A 19,173-nucleotide genomic window follows, 5' to 3' on the forward strand; every position below is an offset into this window, starting at 1 on the left:
ACCATATTTTGCAGTGACAATTGAGCGATAATTATTATTGGTGAAACTTTAATTTAATGACGATAAATCTGCATTTTTGGCAAACAGCGTAATATGTGAATTATTAACTATTAAAATTTAAGTGACAGTTGAAATACATCAAGTCAGTGACAAACATCATCGTGCGTTTACGAGCAATTCGACGAAAATGACAAGAATGTATTTGTAAACGTGTTTCAAGGAAAATACTTGTTTTTTAAAATGAAACGTTTTTCGTTTTATTGTGCATTTTATTAGCGCAAGAATATAAGGATAACTGGTGGAATCAAGAAATCATAAAGAAAGGCAAGTATTTCCAATAAAATAACTACAGACACTTTATTAGTAGATTTTTGCGAGACGAAACATCAACAATTTTTTTTATGAAATATAAATTTATATAAATTTATATAAAGTTTTTCCGCATTTTTTTATTAATAATTTTTATTTTTATAGCATGTAGGCATATCGAGATATAACAATTTTCTAAATTTAATATTAATTATAAATAAATATGAATAAATTATTTGCAGACAATTTTTATTTTTTATCAAATGTCAATGTGTAAGAATATTATATGATTTATAAGAATTCGATACACAATTTTTCATCGTAATTTGTTATTTAACAAAAATTATTTTTAAATTTATAGAAGCAACAAAAATTTAAATCATTATTACTAAAATTACCAAGAATATGACACAACGTAAATATCACAATTGTTTTAACTGAGTTATTGTAAAAGAGTATAAATAAATTAAATTAGATGTTGATTTTACTCAAATAATGAATATTCAAATTCTAGAAAAAAGAGCTAGCCCCTTTGTTTATTTAATGTTATCTAATTGTCTCTAAAAAACGGAGAATGATAAGAAAGAAGGGTGATTACTCATCTTGATAAATCAAATAGATGCAGAACAAGCAAAAGCAAAATTATTTAAATAAATTAGAGTAAAAAATTTATAGCAAATACAGTTTAACTGTTTCTTGCTTCCCCCTTTCTTTCTCTTTTTTTCTCTTTTTGTCTCTTCTCCCATAAGAAAAATATTAAAACACCAGAATAAATGGAATTACATCATTTATCATAATGTTGAAAAACTAAGGTATATAAGTAATAAACGCGATAAAAATTCACGATAAAAGATCATCGTTACAAAGATAAGAATGCAGGAAATATAAAGACAAATGAGAGCAGAAAAAGATTCTTTTAGTTTATTAGCTAGCAACACTTGTCAGTAAGCTAAAATGATCTTTCAAGGTTGCTAAATATCAGTCGATAATCTAATTGTTTAAAGTCTTACAAAAAATGTTTCGCGATTATTTTTAGAAATTGCAATAACACATAATAATAATATCTTTAAACACAATTATGTACATGTTGCAATACTTATAAGCATGTCTTTAGACATTTTTTTCCATGTTACTTGTTTTGTCCATGTTACTTAATTATTGTCGCTGACGCACTTTAAACATTTATGATAAAACATTACTTTGATAGTATTATCTAGAAGTCTAGTTGAACTTTTAAGTCTAGTTATACTAAAGCTTGTTGAAAATTTTAAACATACATCCGTAATTTGCTACATGAGGATGCAAATTAAAGAAAATTATGCTGAATCAGCACATAAAGACAAATTAGTATTCATATTCAAAGGAAAAATTGTTTCATGTTTAAACATTTTCCTTTAATCATGAAAATATGAATTTCTATAAGTATAAATAATTCAAAAATTAGCATGTCTATGTACATGTTTTAATGTCAAAAAGATATATATAATTATGTATTATACATAAAATTAGCATTTTAATCTTCAAACTATATACATTTAAATAACTATATATACATTTAAATGAATAAAATAAATTAAGATTATTTTGTCCAACTTGTTTCTTAAATTTAAACTACCAATTTTCCGCTTTAATGAAAGCCTATATATAATAATTATCGCTGCGGCAAATGTATTTATTCGAAATCATGAGTCTGCTCATTTCAGTGAAACAGAGAAATAGAGAAAAGAGAATAAAGTTTAATAATTAACGAAGTGATTTTAATTATTATTTCTACTTTCGCACACGGGAGCTTAAACAAGCGAAGCTTAACGTTGTCGCAACGCCAAGAATATAATGTTTCTCCGGGAAGTTATAATTGTTTGTATGAATATTCGACAAAGAGCGCAAAGGCGGCCTTTATTAATGGAAAGAGAATAGACTCATTAGATAAGATGCTCGCGCGCCACATATACCTGCTGTTGACACTGCTCGTCGCCGCTCTGTTATCGGCTAGATAAGATTTCTGCGTCTTTGTCGTACTTGAGGCACCAGTCGGACGTGCGAATTCGTGCGGTGCACCTCCGTGCGGTCGTACTTGGAAAAAAAAGGCTCATGTCTCCTCGTTTCGAAATCGCGCGAGCGGGAAGCGCGTGATCCTCCTCGACGTCACGATCTGTCGTCCTTCGGGAGCCCCCCCTCCCCTCGGCGCGCAGGATTCTCTAATCCGTCTTGAAACATCTCTCACGTCAACCTGAAGGGTGAGTTTCAAAAGATGACTGAGCATCGCGCTAATTGCGTTACACGTGTCATCGAATTCGCTCTGTCAAAAGGACAAAGCCAAGACAGACGTTTCACCCTCCTCGCACGCATATCTTTTATCCGCATGATCGATTATCTAATCGACCCACGGAAACGTTGATTCGTGTTCCCGATATCATTCTAGGCTGATAAATTTCAAGATCGATGTTGCATTCCGATGTTGATAATCGAAACAAGACAGCCGGGTGATAAGATTTCTGTAATATCATCGCTGCCGCGATGAGAGCATAAATACATTGTTAAGTAACTTAATTATTATTAACTACGGAATATTCAACTCTCTCTTGTAAAAAAAATAAATTATATATTAGTTAAATGTATCGTTTTTTATATTATTTTACTTATTTTAATACTTATTTTCAAATGCTCTAAAGTATACATATACATATAATGCTGAATTTTATATAATTAAAAATTAATTCATAAAAATAAAATTATTTAATATGTCATATTTATATATAACACAATAATATTAATTAATGTTAATATATAAAATAAATAATGTGTAATGTTTTATATATAAATACTGAAAAATTATTACGCAATGAAACAATCTGGTTTTCTTATAACAAAGAAGCTTGAAGATTAACTGAAGTTAGATTTTTCTAGCTTCTCTTTTATCACTGCGCTTACATCTCTATTTGCCTTGAGCATAGATAACTTGTACGAATTTAAAAAAAGGCAAGCGATGTGAGCGACGAGTTGAAAATAATGAATAAATGAACCTACAAAAAGTAGCTCTACACGTACGTCACAAAACCAACGTGCGCGTAATACGCACGTGTGGTTTTAAGAAAATTAATTACTGCCGTACGTATACACGGATAAAGTTAATTAACCTCGGCAACTGTTGTCGATACAGTTGATTAAACGCGCCTGTAATAAAGAGGCGCCTATGTAACTGACATTACCAAACAATGTTACCTTAATTGTCCGCGACTTGAAATGTATACGCAGACCTCTTTGCAAATATGTCGATAAAACATCGGGCAATGCTTGATTGCTTGTTGCCTTAACATATATAGCATTATCTTTACGTTATATTATAAAATATTTACAAAACATAAAAATATCTCCACGTGAAGAAGTCTAAATCGGGAGACTAACATAAGTCATAATTAACACACCGACATGAGAAAAAAAATCTTTACGTAATTATTGCAAAAATGTCAAATGTAAAAAATATATTTTAAGAGTGTTTTGACTCTTCTTAAATTAGAATTAAGCTATATATAAATTATGTATCTAATATAATTGCTTATAAAGCTATCAGTTTAACAATTTAGTTAGATCAACTTTTGTGTAAATGTATATAAATTATTTTGAATATTACATTATTAATAAAAAATAATTTCTGTAAATATCAGAAATATAATTATTATAAATAGATGTGACAAAATTTAAATTAAGAATAAAGTGAGAAAAAACTCGTGAAAAAAGCGTTTGAGTTTCAAGATATTGTGTAAATCTGCTAGTTATTAAGCCAAATCCAAATTGTTATCGCATCCACGAATAACTCGTTCAAGTACTTAAAAAGTCGCATTTCCGACGAACGTTTTAAAATTCAACGAGGCAGGAGTTATATTATCATTTATTCTTGTCATCGGTTTTTCGCAATCACGATGACACACGTGCGTTTAAATATCGCCGGTGTGTTTTCCGTCAGGAAAATCGACACCGAGCTGCGCATTGTGCAACAGATTACAATATCGTTACGTTCTCATCATTTCCGTGACTTGCGACCTCGCAATTTTTACATAAACAGCTGAATTGAAAAACGAAGCGAAAGAAGTGTCGCGTGATGCGCTACGCGTTATGTCGAGTGCACATCGCTGCACATCGAGGCGCGAACCGCAGTTGTTGCGCCTCGAGACTTTAATTCCGAGCCGTTAACGATGCATGGTCGTCATTTCAGAGACAGGAAATGTCATTTCTCATTAAGAGCATGGAATTGCGTATATAATTGACGTCGATTGGCCACTATTTTCGATCGCGTTTTCCTCCTTGACATTATACTTTTCCTCTATAAAACGTAACGATTGTAAAATCTATATATGTACAATATAATTCATGATATAAATAAAATGCTTATTCAATTATTTTATATACTATTTCGTAAGTTATAAAAAAGCAATTAAATATGGCGAATAAATGCAGCATTATTTGAATTATTATTGAATTGCTTTTCCACAAAAGAAAACCTCTGCAATTAATTACCGTTGGATTAAAAGAACGGTATTATATTTCTTTCAAGTTTAATGCAATATTAAAGAATTTTAAGAATAATTATTTACATAACTTAATCATACACATTTATGAAAATATAATAAACACATCTTCACAATAACTCTTTATTACTCTAACAATGTCAAATTTATTTTATTAGGCTATACATTTTTTGTTGTATACAATAGACAGTAGCTCTTTCTTTGGAAATTTATTTTAATTACAAATTTAAAATGATTTTTTTAATTTCTTTTACGTTTTTTTCTATTACGTAAATATTATCTAATTACTTCATTATGTGACACCGGAAAGGCACAGGGCTTTCTTATCTTTCATTTCTGGATGCAATGGTAAAACGCGTGATTTGCCTGCTGAAATAATGAACAACGATACGATCACCTCATTAATTATGGTTATATAATTTTCATAGTTCAGCGCGCGCGATAGAATCTCTAGGCTCTCATAGGCTTAAATTCAATTATTTCAGCGAGGCAATTGTTTGCGTATCGCCTCTGACACAATTTTCTTATCGTAGACAATTTCAAAGCACTTTTTTCTCTTTAGCATTATTATTATTAGAACGCAAAGAAGCGGTGACAAATTTAAAATTTCTAAAAATTTTTCGAAATCACTTACTGATTAATTGATCGCATGCAGAGTCGCGCATATCGTGCATGCTACAACGAGTGCATACTTGGTGGATACGCGCTATATTTAGGGCTTGAGCAATCGTTTACTCGCATGTTTAATCAAATATTGTTATCATGTTCCCAATATAATGCGTACAATCCGAGACCAGCCGACCTTGCATCCGTAAAGAGGCTATGCATCATTTGAAAATTCTGCGAATTAAGATCGCGTCTTACCAAAATATTTTTGCAATCTATTAAAACAAAATTTTTTTTAATTTAATTAAAATTTTCAAAAATTTAATAAATATTCCTTACGAAAACAACGTAACATATAATATTTATATATAAAATATTTGATAACTGAAATTAATATGAGGATAGGAGAGTTGTTCCTTTCGAAAGTTAAAATAACTTAAAGGTAACAATTAAAAATAAAAAGTTCTTTTAATTACAGACAATTGTAAAAACAAAAGACTTGATTTAAATTTTACGAATACATATAACAAAAGTTTCCAGTTAATTTTGAACTAAATATATATTCTATTTAATTGCTGGAGTATTCATTGTCAAATTTTAAAAATTCCGAGAAGTGTTTCTTTCAATGTTGATAGAGGAAAAATCAGTTTATATCGACGTTGCTAAACAGTAATAATTGGTATAATTAAGATTTTTAAAACGTCATGAATAATGAACACATCTAAAAGATATAACCTCGAGATTCCTACGCTGTTTGCATAGTGGTGATAAACAAAGTAACACCTCACGATTCCCATAAAACAATATCCGATGGATTAGAAGCAAATAGATATAGTATCACGTGTACCTTGCGAAAGATTTTAATGAAACCAAATGAATCGTTGATTGTCACATCGCGACAAAATCAACAGCGAGGCGTCGCGTGGCCTGAATTAGCGAGAAGCTGCGTAAGATAAATTTTACACAAACCTCGTCACGGATTTTCCCTGAGAGAGCACTGTTGAAGAAAACAACACGTGAGTCTCTCAGTTTTTGATAAAATATATTCCACTTATAATTGGCAATTAGAAGTAATTTATATATGTATATACAAAAGAAAATGTATAACTTTATAAAAAACATTTTTTATAGAGAAAAAAACATGAAACGTCCTATCAGTGGTTTAAAAAAGAAACCTCGTATCAATAATATTGACCTATCAAATTAAGTTTTTATCTTGCACGGAAAGGATCTTGTAGAAAGGAAAGAATAAAATTATTATAAAAATTAACTTTGGTTTGTTTTAAACAGATTCCTACAATTAATCTGTAAAATATTTTTATATTGCATTTTATATACAAAATTAATTTATAAATCGTGGAATAATAAGAAATATTAAAAACGCAGTAATGCAAATTGCAAATTCATGAGTGACGTTTATCGTAATATTTAGGGGATGCATTTCGAAACTTTACACGAATTACGAACTTTAACATATCTTCGTAGCGCTTCTTTGTAAAAGAATTACCATAATTGTGAAATGGAAACTTTAACGAAAAGGAAAGGATGATCGGACTTGGTGAAGTCGAGAATATTCTCATCATCATAAGCATGTGCTAATGCATTGTGACGTCAAGGCACAATATATCACGTGCACCAAACACCATTAGCATAAGCATGTGACTGGTGTGGAAGCAATTGGCTCTCACAACAAGACCGCAGAACAAGAGTCGCATGAAAAAAAGTAACGTGTCACGAAAAGTGGAGTAGTATGTAAAACCATGAGCGGAACACAACTCGACACAGATCGAAGCGTTCGACGAAGAAAACAAGTGCTGGTCACGAATGACCTCTTCGTGAAGCGATATCGAAGAATGATCACCTGCTAGGAGTTGCTATGAAGAAAGAAACGTGACACGTGTGAGTGAATGACCAAAATGATCGACCTAGTATTGTGTATTTTGCTCAATTATAAGGCTATTAACTTAATTATTTTTCGAGGCAGGCGAGAAACGATTATTGACGATTATTTTAGGTGTACATATGATGATAAACAAAATCATGTTATGTCACATCAACGTGTCTAAGGAGATTAAATAGGAGCTTCTTAATTTATATACGTCTGTTTTGTGAAATTAATTGTTCCATAGGAAAATGATTAAATTGCTGTCAAATTTTGATTTTCGACAAAATAATAAAGGTCTTTTTTGTATTAAATATTACGGATGAAATAATAAATGTAAACACAATAATTTATAACAGATACGTTGTAAATTAATTACAATGTATCAACGTATTAACAAAAGATATAAGATATTAATTATAGAATAATGTTGCTCAAAAAATATATTTGTGCTACAAATTCCTAATATATATGTAATGTTTTTCTTACTTTACAATTTTTTCTTGTCAATAAAATAAAGTTTTTTCTTTGATGTATCGTTTCGCGAGAGAATCAAACCAAATATGAATCAAACATTTTATTTGCATGCATTTTGGCATATATATCTGTTGATAACAACAAATGTTCGCTGTTTATTCGACGTTTGTCGAATTTGTCGCGATTTTCAGTCGACTTTTAAAGAGAGACATATTCTTTTTTCAGGCATTAAAAGAATTTGCTTTGGACATGCGTTGGACGAAGATAACATGAGGTTCTCGTGTTTCCCGAGAGCCAACATCCTCGGGCAGAGGGGTAGCATTAATCTCACCCCTCTGCCGGGCTATGAGGATTCTACTAGCTTCACCATAGGCGTTGTAAGTTTTATTTTTTTAATTCATAAATGAATTCACTCAATGTTAAAAGAAACATGATTATATAAAAATCAACTTTCTAATTATCATATTGACTATAATATACTACCTAGTAAATTCATTAAGTTGGTTACAACATACTGAACACCCTTTTAGAAAGTGCTGCCTATCTTTTTACTCCACGGAAGCTACAGAAGAATTAAATTTTGTATTATTTCTATTGTATTATTTCTTTACAATTCTAATAAAATAAAATAATTATTATTTTTATATCGATTTTTTCCTACAGATTATAAAATCTTATAGAAATATAAAAAAGCTATAAGAAAGGCATCTTAAAAAAGTATTTTAATTTTCAATATCAGTCAATGTATTAATTAAAAAACTTTGCTCAAGAAATAAAAGAAAATCTTATTAAAATATTATTCCATTAGATCCGTCCGTTACCTGGAACCTTCCCCTCGTTAACTATAAATGGCACTATAAATGGACCATCATCATCCACGTCATCCACATCACTCACGAAAATCACCGAGTCATCGTCATCATCATCTGAAGTCAATCATATCAATCATCAATCATCTATTCCACATCAAGAACATTCCGGATTAGAAGATACAGCTGCCATGAACAATGGCGAACAACATGCGAATAATCCAAGGGGTGGCGTCATCGGAAGGACGCCGACTCCACCTTCAGCACCGACGCCTGTATACGAAAAGGATGCCAGGTGATTAAAAGATATTAATAAATAAATATGATATGATTTATAGGAGCTAGTATTAAAATTATAATTATAATTATAAAGAATAATATTAATTTGAAAATAAATTTTTCATGTATATAGTATATAATTATTTTCAAATTATTATCTCAATTTTTTGGAAAAATAAAACATATTATTTTATTTATAGGAGTGCGAGGCAAATTAAAAGAGCCATTTTGGAAAATGAATTTCTAGGTAATCTTGAAGAAAATCAGGTGGAAGCACTCGTTTCCGCTATGTATCCCAAACAAATTCCTGCTAATACTATGGTCATCCGAGAAGGCGATATAGGTACATTTGTATTTAATCTTCCATATTTTTTATATAAATATTAGAGCGTATCACAAAAATAATTAAATTTTATATTACAAATATATTAGAATTATAAATATTAATGTATATAATTGCACGTAAATCTTCATACGTATATTCTTTTTTTTATAGGTTCCCACTTGTACGTATCAGCAGAGGGAGATTTCGACATTTACGAAGGGAATAAATTTCAAAGAACTTTCGGACCAGGAGTTGCATTTGGAGAGATCGCCCTATTGTATAATACAAAAAGACTTCGATCTATTAGCGGTAAACGTCAAATTACCGTCAATAATTTTGATTAAAATCTAAAAATAAAGCAGAGTATACAATTAAACTTACATTTTATAAATATTACAAAGAAAGTTTATAAAGTTTTGTAAAATAAAACACACGTACGCATGTAACATAATTTACAATATTACTGAATACATTATAATGCACTGTAAAATTTAAAAAAATTAGAAATTTGTTTAAGAACTAAGAAATATTTATGTTATATTATTAATATTTGTTTAATTTTGTGTTATTTCAGTAAAGAAACCTGGGAAAGTATGGGTGCTTGACAGATCAGTATTTCTAACTATAATGATGAAAACAGCTCAGGAACAATTAGAAGGCAACATTCGCTTTCTCCAACGAGTTTCCGTTCTCCAAAAACTTCCTGAACCTAAGGACCACGTGCTCGCGAAGATATCCGATCTCATAAGAATAGTAAATAAAAAGAATCGTCTTAAAAGATATTGTCCTGCTTACTGTTTATGATATAATTTTTAAAAATATTGTAATTTGCAGGAATTTTTTCCAGCTGGAGCAAAAATATTGCGACAGGGCGAGAAAGGTGAAAAATTTTATATAATCAGCGGAGGAAACGTACGAATCACCAAGTATACCGAATACGGAGGCGAGGAGGAACTGGTGGTCCTCAGCAAAGGAGATTATTTCGGCGAATTGGCTCTCTACGACGATGAGGGAGAACGACGTGCTAACGCGATTGCACTTGCACCTGGTGTCGAATGTTTGACATTGGACAGAACGTAAGTTCAATTAGTACACATTTAGTATGTCGTACTTAGTGAACGTTTAGTATCTAATTATTTATAATTGAAACTTAAAAGGTATTAAAAGTAAAAAAAAATTATCTTTATTTTTATGATTTTTCTGTTATTTAATTTGAAATATTTCCATATTTATTTAAAACAATAAAATTTTGTTTATTTTAATGTTAATGTTTTTTAAGATCATTTTGAAGATTTAAGATTTATCCTCGACATAAATTGCATTATTATGTTTATTATATTATTGCAAATGTATTAATATTTTATTGTAATATATTATTTATAAAGAAACGTTTAATTAATAAATGATAGTTTTAAGATTTTTTACGTGTAATGAATATTACATAACTCGAAAAAATTTCTAGGTCATTTCTGAACTACCTGGGTAGTCTGGACGAGATTCGCAACAAAGACTGGTTGGCGGAATACGAGAAGCAAAAGCGTTCGTTGACACCAAAGAAGTGGACCAACGAGTATGCGAGTTTAACCTTGATCGACCTTGAAACGAAGGGAACTTTAGGAGTGGGTGGATTCGGTCGTGTTGAATTGGTCACGCTCAGATCTGACCCGAATAAGAGCTTCGCTCTAAAGAAACTCAAGAAGAAGGCCATGGTCGAGCAGCAACAGCAAGAGCACGTACTGAACGAGAAGCACATTATGCAAGCATGCGATTCACCTTTCATATGCAAGTAAGTTGTCACTAAAATTTTTACAGCGTAATATATATCGAGATTAATTTGTAATTATCAAAGCATGCATATAATTATTAATGAAATTATCATAGTTAGTACCAAAATTGTGTTAAATCAGTACAAATTGAAATATTTCAATAATATTTCAATTTATTTGGAACATCTACTAGGACCATCTAGCCCCCACATAGTTTTTCCCATATTGCCCCCATCTAGTTTTTCCCATCTAGCCCCCACATAGTTTTTCTCATATAGCCTCCAAATGGAAAGTCTCATATAGCTCCCTCCGGAACGTCTACTAGTTGTTTATCTAAGTAGATAGCGATATCTCTGTTTATTGCTATCTAAATTCTACATCTATTAATTATTTATTTATTTACATAATTTAACTAAAACTTGAAATATCTACTATTTACTAATGAAAAATCTTAAATAATTTTTTTTATTAGGAAAATATAAAGATTTTATAAAAATATTTTTTCAATAAATTCTAATAAAATTATACGAGAATTTTTAAGTAGATTTGTATCATATCAGTTGGATTCAAATTAATATAATATAATTTCGTATCTTCTCAGGCTTTATCAAACATATAAGGATAACAAGTACGTATATTTCCTCATGGAAGTATGTCTCGGCGGAGACGTCTGGACTACCCTCCAGAGGAGACGTTATTTCGACGATGCCACTGCGCAATTTATGGTCGGCTGCGTAGTCGAAGCTCTCGATCATCTTCATTCGCTAAATATCGTTTATCGAGATCTCAAACCAGAGAATCTTATGCTCGACACGCGCGGCTACTTGAAGCTGGTGAGATACTCAATTATTAATTGGTTTAATTTTCTACTCAAATTTTTTGGAAATCTATATTAAATCATTTAAACTATTTGTACAACTATAAATAAAAACTGGCGGTTTATATGCAAAGATTAATTTTTTTCAATAGGTGGACTTTGGATTCAGTAAAAAAATTGGTCCAGCTAAAACGTGGACGTTTGCGGGCACGCCCGAGTATGTAGCACCCGAAATTATTTTGAATAAAGGACACGACAGGTACGAAATTCAGTCATCTATTCGATTATCATAATGATTTCCAATGTATTTTTCATCACATTTATTTTTCCACTTTGTTAGAGCGGTGGATTATTGGGCCCTTGGTATTCTAACGCACGAACTTCTCGTTGGTAAACCGCCCTTCCGAGGATCCGATCATATGACGACTTACAATAAAATCCTGAAAGGTATCGAGATGGTTGGTATTCCGAATATCGTTAATAAACATGCTAATAATCTTATCAAGAAGCTGCTCCGTATGAATGCCTCGGAACGATTAGGTTTCCAACGAAATGGAATACAGGATATTCGCGATCATAAGTAAGTTGTTAGAAAATTCTTACATAAAAGAAAGAGATTAATATATTTTTACTTCATAAAATTTAAAGAACTAGTATAATAAAAGGTGTGACTTCTATCTATTTTTTTCTAATAGATGGTTTTCCGGATTCAATTGGCAAGCGCTTCAAAGATTAGCTCTACCGGCTCCAATTGTGCCTACGGTACATCTATTTCAAAATTTACTTTTAATATATTAAACTTTTAATATTTTTTACTACTTTTGTTCAAACAATGCGATCCTTAATTTTTTTATTTTTTATTCAAAAAATTTGCTTATATTAAAATTTATTTTATCTGTACATTTTTAGGTGCGACATCAACTTGATACGCGTAATTTTGAAAAATATCCAGCTGATCGCGATATTCCTCCGGATGAGTTTTCCGGTTGGGACATCGACTTCTGAAGATAAATTCTTCATTTATTGAAACTAGAAAATAAAAGCAGGAATCACACCATATTTAAATGCATTAAAAAGAATACATATGTTAATCATTCGTATAGTTATAAAAATATTATAGATCTTTTTATGAAATGTTATTAAAAAAATGACAAAAATACAAAAATAATCGCGTTGACACAATTTCGAAATGTAAAAAAGAAGAGTTGCATTATAAATTAAGGTATTTGTTAATAGTAAATTAGTAGTTAATAGTAAATTGTCTTTATACAAGAAATTTATATTTTCTATTTTGATTGATCATAAAATTATAAAATAGCTTTTTTCTAAAATTATTCTGTCTTAAAAATTATTCTCTTCTCAATTAGATGCTTTTTTAAATAGACAAATAATTTGTAAAATATAATTTACTTTATTAGAACTGATTATTTCTTTACGAGCAATCACTAATATTCCGGTGTATTTTAATCGCAAGTGAATATACGTCTTCTCTTAACTTAACTGATATTTCGTTTCATGTAAAAACTATTGACGTGTAATTTGTAATAACATTTGTAATAAATTAATATACGTTCTATAATATACGTTTTATGTTTTATATTCTTCTGTCTATAAGAGGAAGATTTTAAGATTTTAAAACAATTAAGTCATATAATTAAATCACATAATTATTACATAATTATACATGAAAATTAAAAAAAAATATTATAAGATGATGACGTCTTCTATATATAATATTCGTAAATTAATAATTTTATAATTATTGCGATTGTATAATTATTTATTGAAAAATTAAGAAAATTATTTCTAAGTTTCTAAGTTTCTTTAGTCTGCTCGTAAAGCATTCAATGCTTATCTAATTTTAATTAAACATACATTATTAAAAAATATATAGATGAATTACATAACAAAACATTTTAATAATAAATAATTTTTTATCTTTTTCATATATTTCATATGTTTTATATATTTTCTTCATATATTTCTTCATATACTTCTCTTAGTATGCATACGCTATTAAATTTTACATTTTATTTAACTCAATACATTATTGCACATCATTATTGCACTATCTATGAAACTATATATAACAATTTATATATAAACATATAGATAAAACAAGGATTCATCTGTTATAAAAATTATATTATTAGACAGACTAATATAACAATATTATCGATCTTATCAAACTGTGTATTTTTGTTAATAACGATGGTGACCTTTATAAATTACTGTGGCAACTAACTTTAGCCATATCCACATTGCAGATAAGATCTACCACAGTTTCTACAATTGCGTTGTTCAATTCAACAGGCAGTTGACTATTGATATCAATAACGTTAAAAGCTTGTTATAACCAGGTAAGGGAAGAAATAAGTTCTAAGTCAAACGAATTAATTTTACTTATCGTTGTTTATTATTAAATATCAACTTTTTCTTTCTTATGAGAAAAATTATTCTTTCTTATTAATAAAAATTAATTTTAAAATGAGAAAAGATAATATAATCTTTATTTATCTCGAAATGATAATCTCTATTATTGTTAGCAAAATTCCCAATTTTATGAAATTGATAAAATTGTAGAAATTGTACTAAATTGATAAAATTATACTAAAATTTGTAAAATTATAAAAATTATAATTTAATAAAAATTACGATTTTTATAATAGATAATTTGACTAATATTATTTATTTATTTACTTATCTACTTATAAAAGCTATTAATATTTTTATAATTAAATATTTAATTACAGATAAACTTGTAGAAAAACAAAATGAATACGCTCTGTTTTCGAAATACTTTTCGAGCCACAATCAATTTGACGCAAATTAATAAACGTTCTAATTCGCAGAAGGAAAGCAATCAATTTTATCGGCTTTTGACTTATCAACGTAAACGTGATATTTTTGATGAAACAGATGTATTACTGGCTGAAATCCCACACTTCGATAAAAACACAGAGTACCGAACAATATGCTACGTAAATTTTATAATAATCAGCATGATTATTATGTTAGACAGAATCATAAAATTCAATATAAAAGTAACTTGATTGTTTCTAAAGATTTCAAAAATATCTTTATAAAATTTATGAATATTAATACTCTACGCAAAAAATTAAATTTACATTAATTGTTTTAAGTTCCTAAAATTACAAAAATTTTAATTTTAAGAAAAGTATGTCCTTAAGATTAAAAATATTTAATTTAACTTTTTTAAGCTCTGGAAAAATAATAAATCTAATTACCGAAGACTCTTTAATCAAAATTTTTGCAATATTTTTCACAGAACGCGAAAACTAATTAAAAGCGCTATTCTAAGCAATAAATTTCTGGGAGATCTCGATGAGAATCGTATTGAGGAGATAATTTCATCCATGTATTCTAAAAAAGTTAAAAGGCAAACGCGACTCATCCACCAGGGTGAAATAGGTAAAAGATAGTCACTTTTATTTCGATAATTTATTTATCGTTTCTGTTTTAAATGCTTTAATTAAATATTTTGAAAAAGAAAATATCTTTTAATGTAATATAAATATATAGACTATGTTAATACACTTCAATATTTCTTAAAGATTCATCTTGTAATGGCAATGATAAAATTATGTCAAATACGTAAGTAAAAATATTTAATAATTTTTCTTCATATCAGGATCTCATTTATACGTCTCAGAAGATGGGATTTTCGAAATATATGTGGATAATATATATTATGGGAATTTTGGATCAGGCGTTGCTTTTGGAGAATTAGCATTATTATACAACACGAAAAGATTATGCTCAATTGATGGTATTAATATTATAAAATAAATTTTTTTTATTTTTAAACATTTATTCTTATTTTTCTACAGAGGAAATGTAAACATAAAAAAATAATTCATTATTATATTGTTAATACATATCAGTCATCTTGTTTTCTCTCAAATACTAATAGTTTAAATATTAAAAAATTTAATTTAGCACAAACAAATGGTAAAGTTTGGGTCCTAGATCGAAAAATCTTCCAAACTATAATGCAGAAAACTGAAAGAGAATATACGCATTATAATCTGCAAGTTTTCCGTCGAATTTCTGTATTACAAATGCTTCCTGAGGAAGTCCTTTTAAAAATGTCCGATTTAATAACTGTGGTATGTAAAAGTTATCATTTCCAATTTATTATATTTAATTAGCTTTGCTTTCTCTTTCTCAATAACTTCTGTTTTTTTTTTTAATAAAAAAATAAATCGTTATCAAATCTTTTATTTAAGTAGAACATTTATTTTAAATAATATTATATCAAACATTTTAAATAATATTATATCAAACAGATTTCAAGAAAAATCTGTTAAAAAATATTATTATTAAATTATTTGCAAAATGAACAAATAAATATTATTATGTTAGGAATTTTATTCTTCTCATTCGTACATCATACGCGAAGGAGAGCCGGGAGATAAGTTCTTCATAATAAACGATGGCAATGTCAGAATTACAAAAACTAATTTGCATGGTGTTGAGGAGGAACTGATGATACTTCATAAAGGAAACTATTTTGGAGAAAAAGCCCTATACAACAATGACACTAAACGACAAGCAAATGCCATCGCTCTACCACCTGGAACCGAATGCTACACAATCGACAGAGAGTACGATACAAAATTAAAAATTTATTTTTTGTTATTATAGCAATTTTTTTTACTCTTTGTATAATCCTATTTGAATTGTCAAATTGAAAGTCAATCTGCAATTTTTAAATTGGAGTCAATTTTTTTTATCACAAAAATTTACAAAATAGAATTGCAAATTAGAAAACAAATATAATAAATTATATATATTCGTGTAAAAATTATATATAAAAAAAATTATTAAAAAATTACTCAATACTGTTTGATGAAAGAAAAATGATAAATAAATGCGTTGACACTTTGTTTATTTAATACAGATCCTTTTTGAACTACCTCGGCGGATTAGAATCGATACGAAATAAGAATTGGCAAGATTATAAAAGTCCGACAATCACGGATTTCTGGGATTACGAATTTCGAAACTTGACTCTATCGGACATAGAAGTCATTGGAACCATAGGCACTGGTGGTTATGGTAGAGTGGAATTAGTGATCATAAAAACGATGCCAAATATTAGCTTCGCCAGGAAGAAAGTGCGTAAGAAGATGATTACACAGAAAGGATACCAGAAACTTATATACAACGAGAAACAGAATCTGAGACTGTGCAATTCTCCTTTCATTTGCAAGTGAGCGAAATTTATTTTTCATCTATATTGACACTCAAAAAAAATATTCAATTATATTAATTTCCATCGCTGATTCAATCAATATCAATCGTAAGCCAAATAAATGAGATACTTTAAATTTTAACATATTCACCATCATGACGATCATGAATGACTGATATTGTTGCAATTAATATAGAATATATATTTATATAATTATTTATATTTATATTAAAATTGTCTTTTCAAATAATAATAGAAAAACAAAAGAAATTTACAAGCAAAGAAATAATTTTATTTATTATATATCTTATTTTAATTTTATTACTCATTATTTTTTTCTATTAATGGAAATAATGGTTTTATTTAGTGAACTAGAGAGAGAGAGAGAGAGAGAGAGAGAGAGAGAAAGAGAATTAAAAGACGTAAATATGTTAAATATTCTAATATAGGAACTTGTACGAAGAAGGAAACATTTCATTTATCTTTTATCTGTATCTATAAAAATGTAGATTACACAGGACGTTCAAAGACAACAGATATCTTTACTTCCTGATGGAGGCATGCCTTGGTGGTGATCTGCGAACAACTCTGTACAGAACAGGTCGATTTAACGATTCAACTGCTCAATTCATCATCGCTTGCATCCTGGAAGCACTCGATTATGTTCACACACTTGGTATCGTCTATAGAGATTTAAAGCCCGAGAATATCTTGATCGCCAACAATGGCTACATTAAGCTCGTACGTTTTAATAATAATTTAATAAACTATAAAATTAATCAAACTATTGTTAATACTTATGTCTAGTAACTATATGCACAGAATATAGCAGATATTTTTCCATCTACTAATGTAAATAATATATAAAACAATAAAATTTTGATCACAGGCCGATTTTGGCTTCAGCAAGATGATAGGCCCTTACAAAACGAAAACCTTCGTAGGAACACCCGAATACTTAGCACCGGAAATTATTCAAGTCAAAGGATATAACAGGTCTGTCGGATTTTGAATATTCAAATAATTTGAAAAATAAGAATAATTAAAAGTTTTGAATGTTCTTTTATTTTCGGCTTTGAAGGGCCGTGGATTATTGGGCCCTTGGTATTTTGGTGTACGAATTGCTTCTCGGCCGAACGCCTTTCCAGGATCCAAACGATATCGAGGTAGGCGAGAAGATCGTGAAAGGTTTTGACAGTGTTCCTATACCCAATACGGTCAATAGTACTGCAAAAAGTCTCATGCGACATCTTCTCCAATTTAATCCGACGAAGAGACTTGGCTGCTTGCGAAACGGTGCCACGGACATACGAAATCACAAGTAAATATTGCACAAAAAGGCAATTGTAGATTATATAAAATTTATTGAAAATTCAAAATTTGTTTACATGTAAATTCACGATTTTATTTCTATTTCAATAAGAACGTTTGGCCCATTACTACTGAAAAATATATATTCGCTCGTTTTGTTTTGTTGCTCGATTATAATGTGTCAAGCAAATTAATCATGAGCTTATTAATTATTTGTTTAGGTGGTTTTATAATTTCAATTGGACGTCATTACAAAATCAAACAATGATCGCTCTTTTAAAACCATCGGTAAGTAAATTTACTTTATATAATTTTCAAATAGTATACCATTAAAGTATAAATCTTAAATTTAAAAAATTTATAAACATATCTAATTTATAAACATAAAAATTTTTATAATGAATTTTAAGACTTACTCTTACAGGTTAAGAGGTATTGATTATAATTAGTTAAAATTGTTTTTCTTTTTTAGATAAAAGGACATCTCGATATGAAGAATTTTGATGTCTATCCCCAGGATCGCGAACTAGTGCTGAATGATTTCTCCGATTGGGATACGAATTTTTAGTTATAATAAACTAACAATTATTATATTACAATAATAAAAGATAGTTTAAAAAATCATTGTTTTCATATATAGGATATAAAATAACTCAGAAAATAATTATTAAATGAAAAATATTTTTTTTATCGACGTCAATCAAAATATCATATTATTTCACGGAAATATAGAAAAGTCCAATAGTCCAATTTGACAATCTCCAGTCGAAAAAATTGTCAATTGTTTAAATGTTTTTTTGATTGCATCAATTCAAAATTAATTAAGCTGGCTATCTGTCGTAAATTTA

General features: G+C 29.0%; 2 protein-coding genes across 5 annotated transcripts; both read left to right on the forward strand.

The window, feature by feature from the left end:
• The first annotated feature begins 15 nt into the window (after window positions 1-15).
• Window positions 16-13,375, forward strand: LOC105426172 (cGMP-dependent protein kinase, isozyme 1). Of its 4 annotated transcripts, none has more exons than XM_011637275.3 (13): window positions 16-324; window positions 8,026-8,177; window positions 8,609-8,904; window positions 9,089-9,231; window positions 9,385-9,522; window positions 9,788-9,966; window positions 10,048-10,289; window positions 10,676-10,999; window positions 11,581-11,812; window positions 11,949-12,055; window positions 12,137-12,376; window positions 12,492-12,558; window positions 12,706-13,375. In XM_011637275.3, the coding sequence occupies exons 2-13, from the start codon at window positions 8,070-8,072 to the stop codon at window positions 12,799-12,801; spliced, it is 2,172 nt and encodes a 723-aa protein (XP_011635577.2). In that variant the 5' UTR covers window positions 16-324; window positions 8,026-8,069; the 3' UTR covers window positions 12,802-13,375. The 4 variants fall into 4 exon arrangements, with proteins under 4 accessions (XP_011635577.2, XP_011635576.2, XP_011635579.2 ...); XM_011637274.3 differs by lacking the exon at window positions 16-324 and adding an exon at window positions 2,325-2,546; XM_011637277.3 differs by lacking the exon at window positions 16-324 and adding an exon at window positions 7,111-7,340.
• Window positions 13,376-15,569: 2,194 nt separating this feature from the next.
• Window positions 15,570-18,893, forward strand: LOC105426212 (cGMP-dependent protein kinase 1-like). The gene is made up of 8 exons (XM_089075196.1): window positions 15,570-15,926; window positions 16,183-16,424; window positions 16,721-17,032; window positions 17,524-17,755; window positions 17,904-18,010; window positions 18,096-18,335; window positions 18,547-18,613; window positions 18,798-18,893. Exons 1-8 carry the CDS (start codon window positions 15,810-15,812, stop codon window positions 18,891-18,893), a joined length of 1,413 nt encoding a protein of 470 aa, XP_088931322.1. The 5' UTR covers window positions 15,570-15,809.
• The last annotated feature ends 280 nt before the right edge of the window (window positions 18,894-19,173 follow it).

Source organism: Pogonomyrmex barbatus, unplaced genomic scaffold (assembly GCF_055798465.1).
Source record: "Pogonomyrmex barbatus isolate J1 unplaced genomic scaffold, ASM5579846v1 scaffold18, whole genome shotgun sequence".
Taxonomy (NCBI): Eukaryota; Metazoa; Arthropoda; class Insecta; order Hymenoptera; family Formicidae; genus Pogonomyrmex; species Pogonomyrmex barbatus.

Coding starts and splice junctions, on each gene's coding strand:
- LOC105426172 (XM_011637275.3), top strand. CDS start 8,070: ATGAGGTTCTCGTGTTTCCCGAGAGCCAACATCCTCGGGCAGAGGGGT. Junction 11,000..11,580: donor GATTCACCTTTCATATGCAA/GTAAGTTGTCAC, acceptor GTATCTTCTCAG/GCTTTATCAAACATATAAGG. Junction 12,377..12,491: donor CAGGATATTCGCGATCATAA/GTAAGTTGTTAG, acceptor TTTTTCTAATAG/ATGGTTTTCCGGATTCAATT.
- LOC105426212 (XM_089075196.1), top strand. CDS start 15,810: ATGCAGAAAACTGAAAGAGAATATACGCATTATAATCTGCAAGTTTTC. Junction 18,336..18,546: donor ACGGACATACGAAATCACAA/GTAAATATTGCA, acceptor TTATTTGTTTAG/GTGGTTTTATAATTTCAATT. Junction 18,614..18,797: donor TCGCTCTTTTAAAACCATCG/GTAAGTAAATTT, acceptor TTTCTTTTTTAG/ATAAAAGGACATCTCGATAT.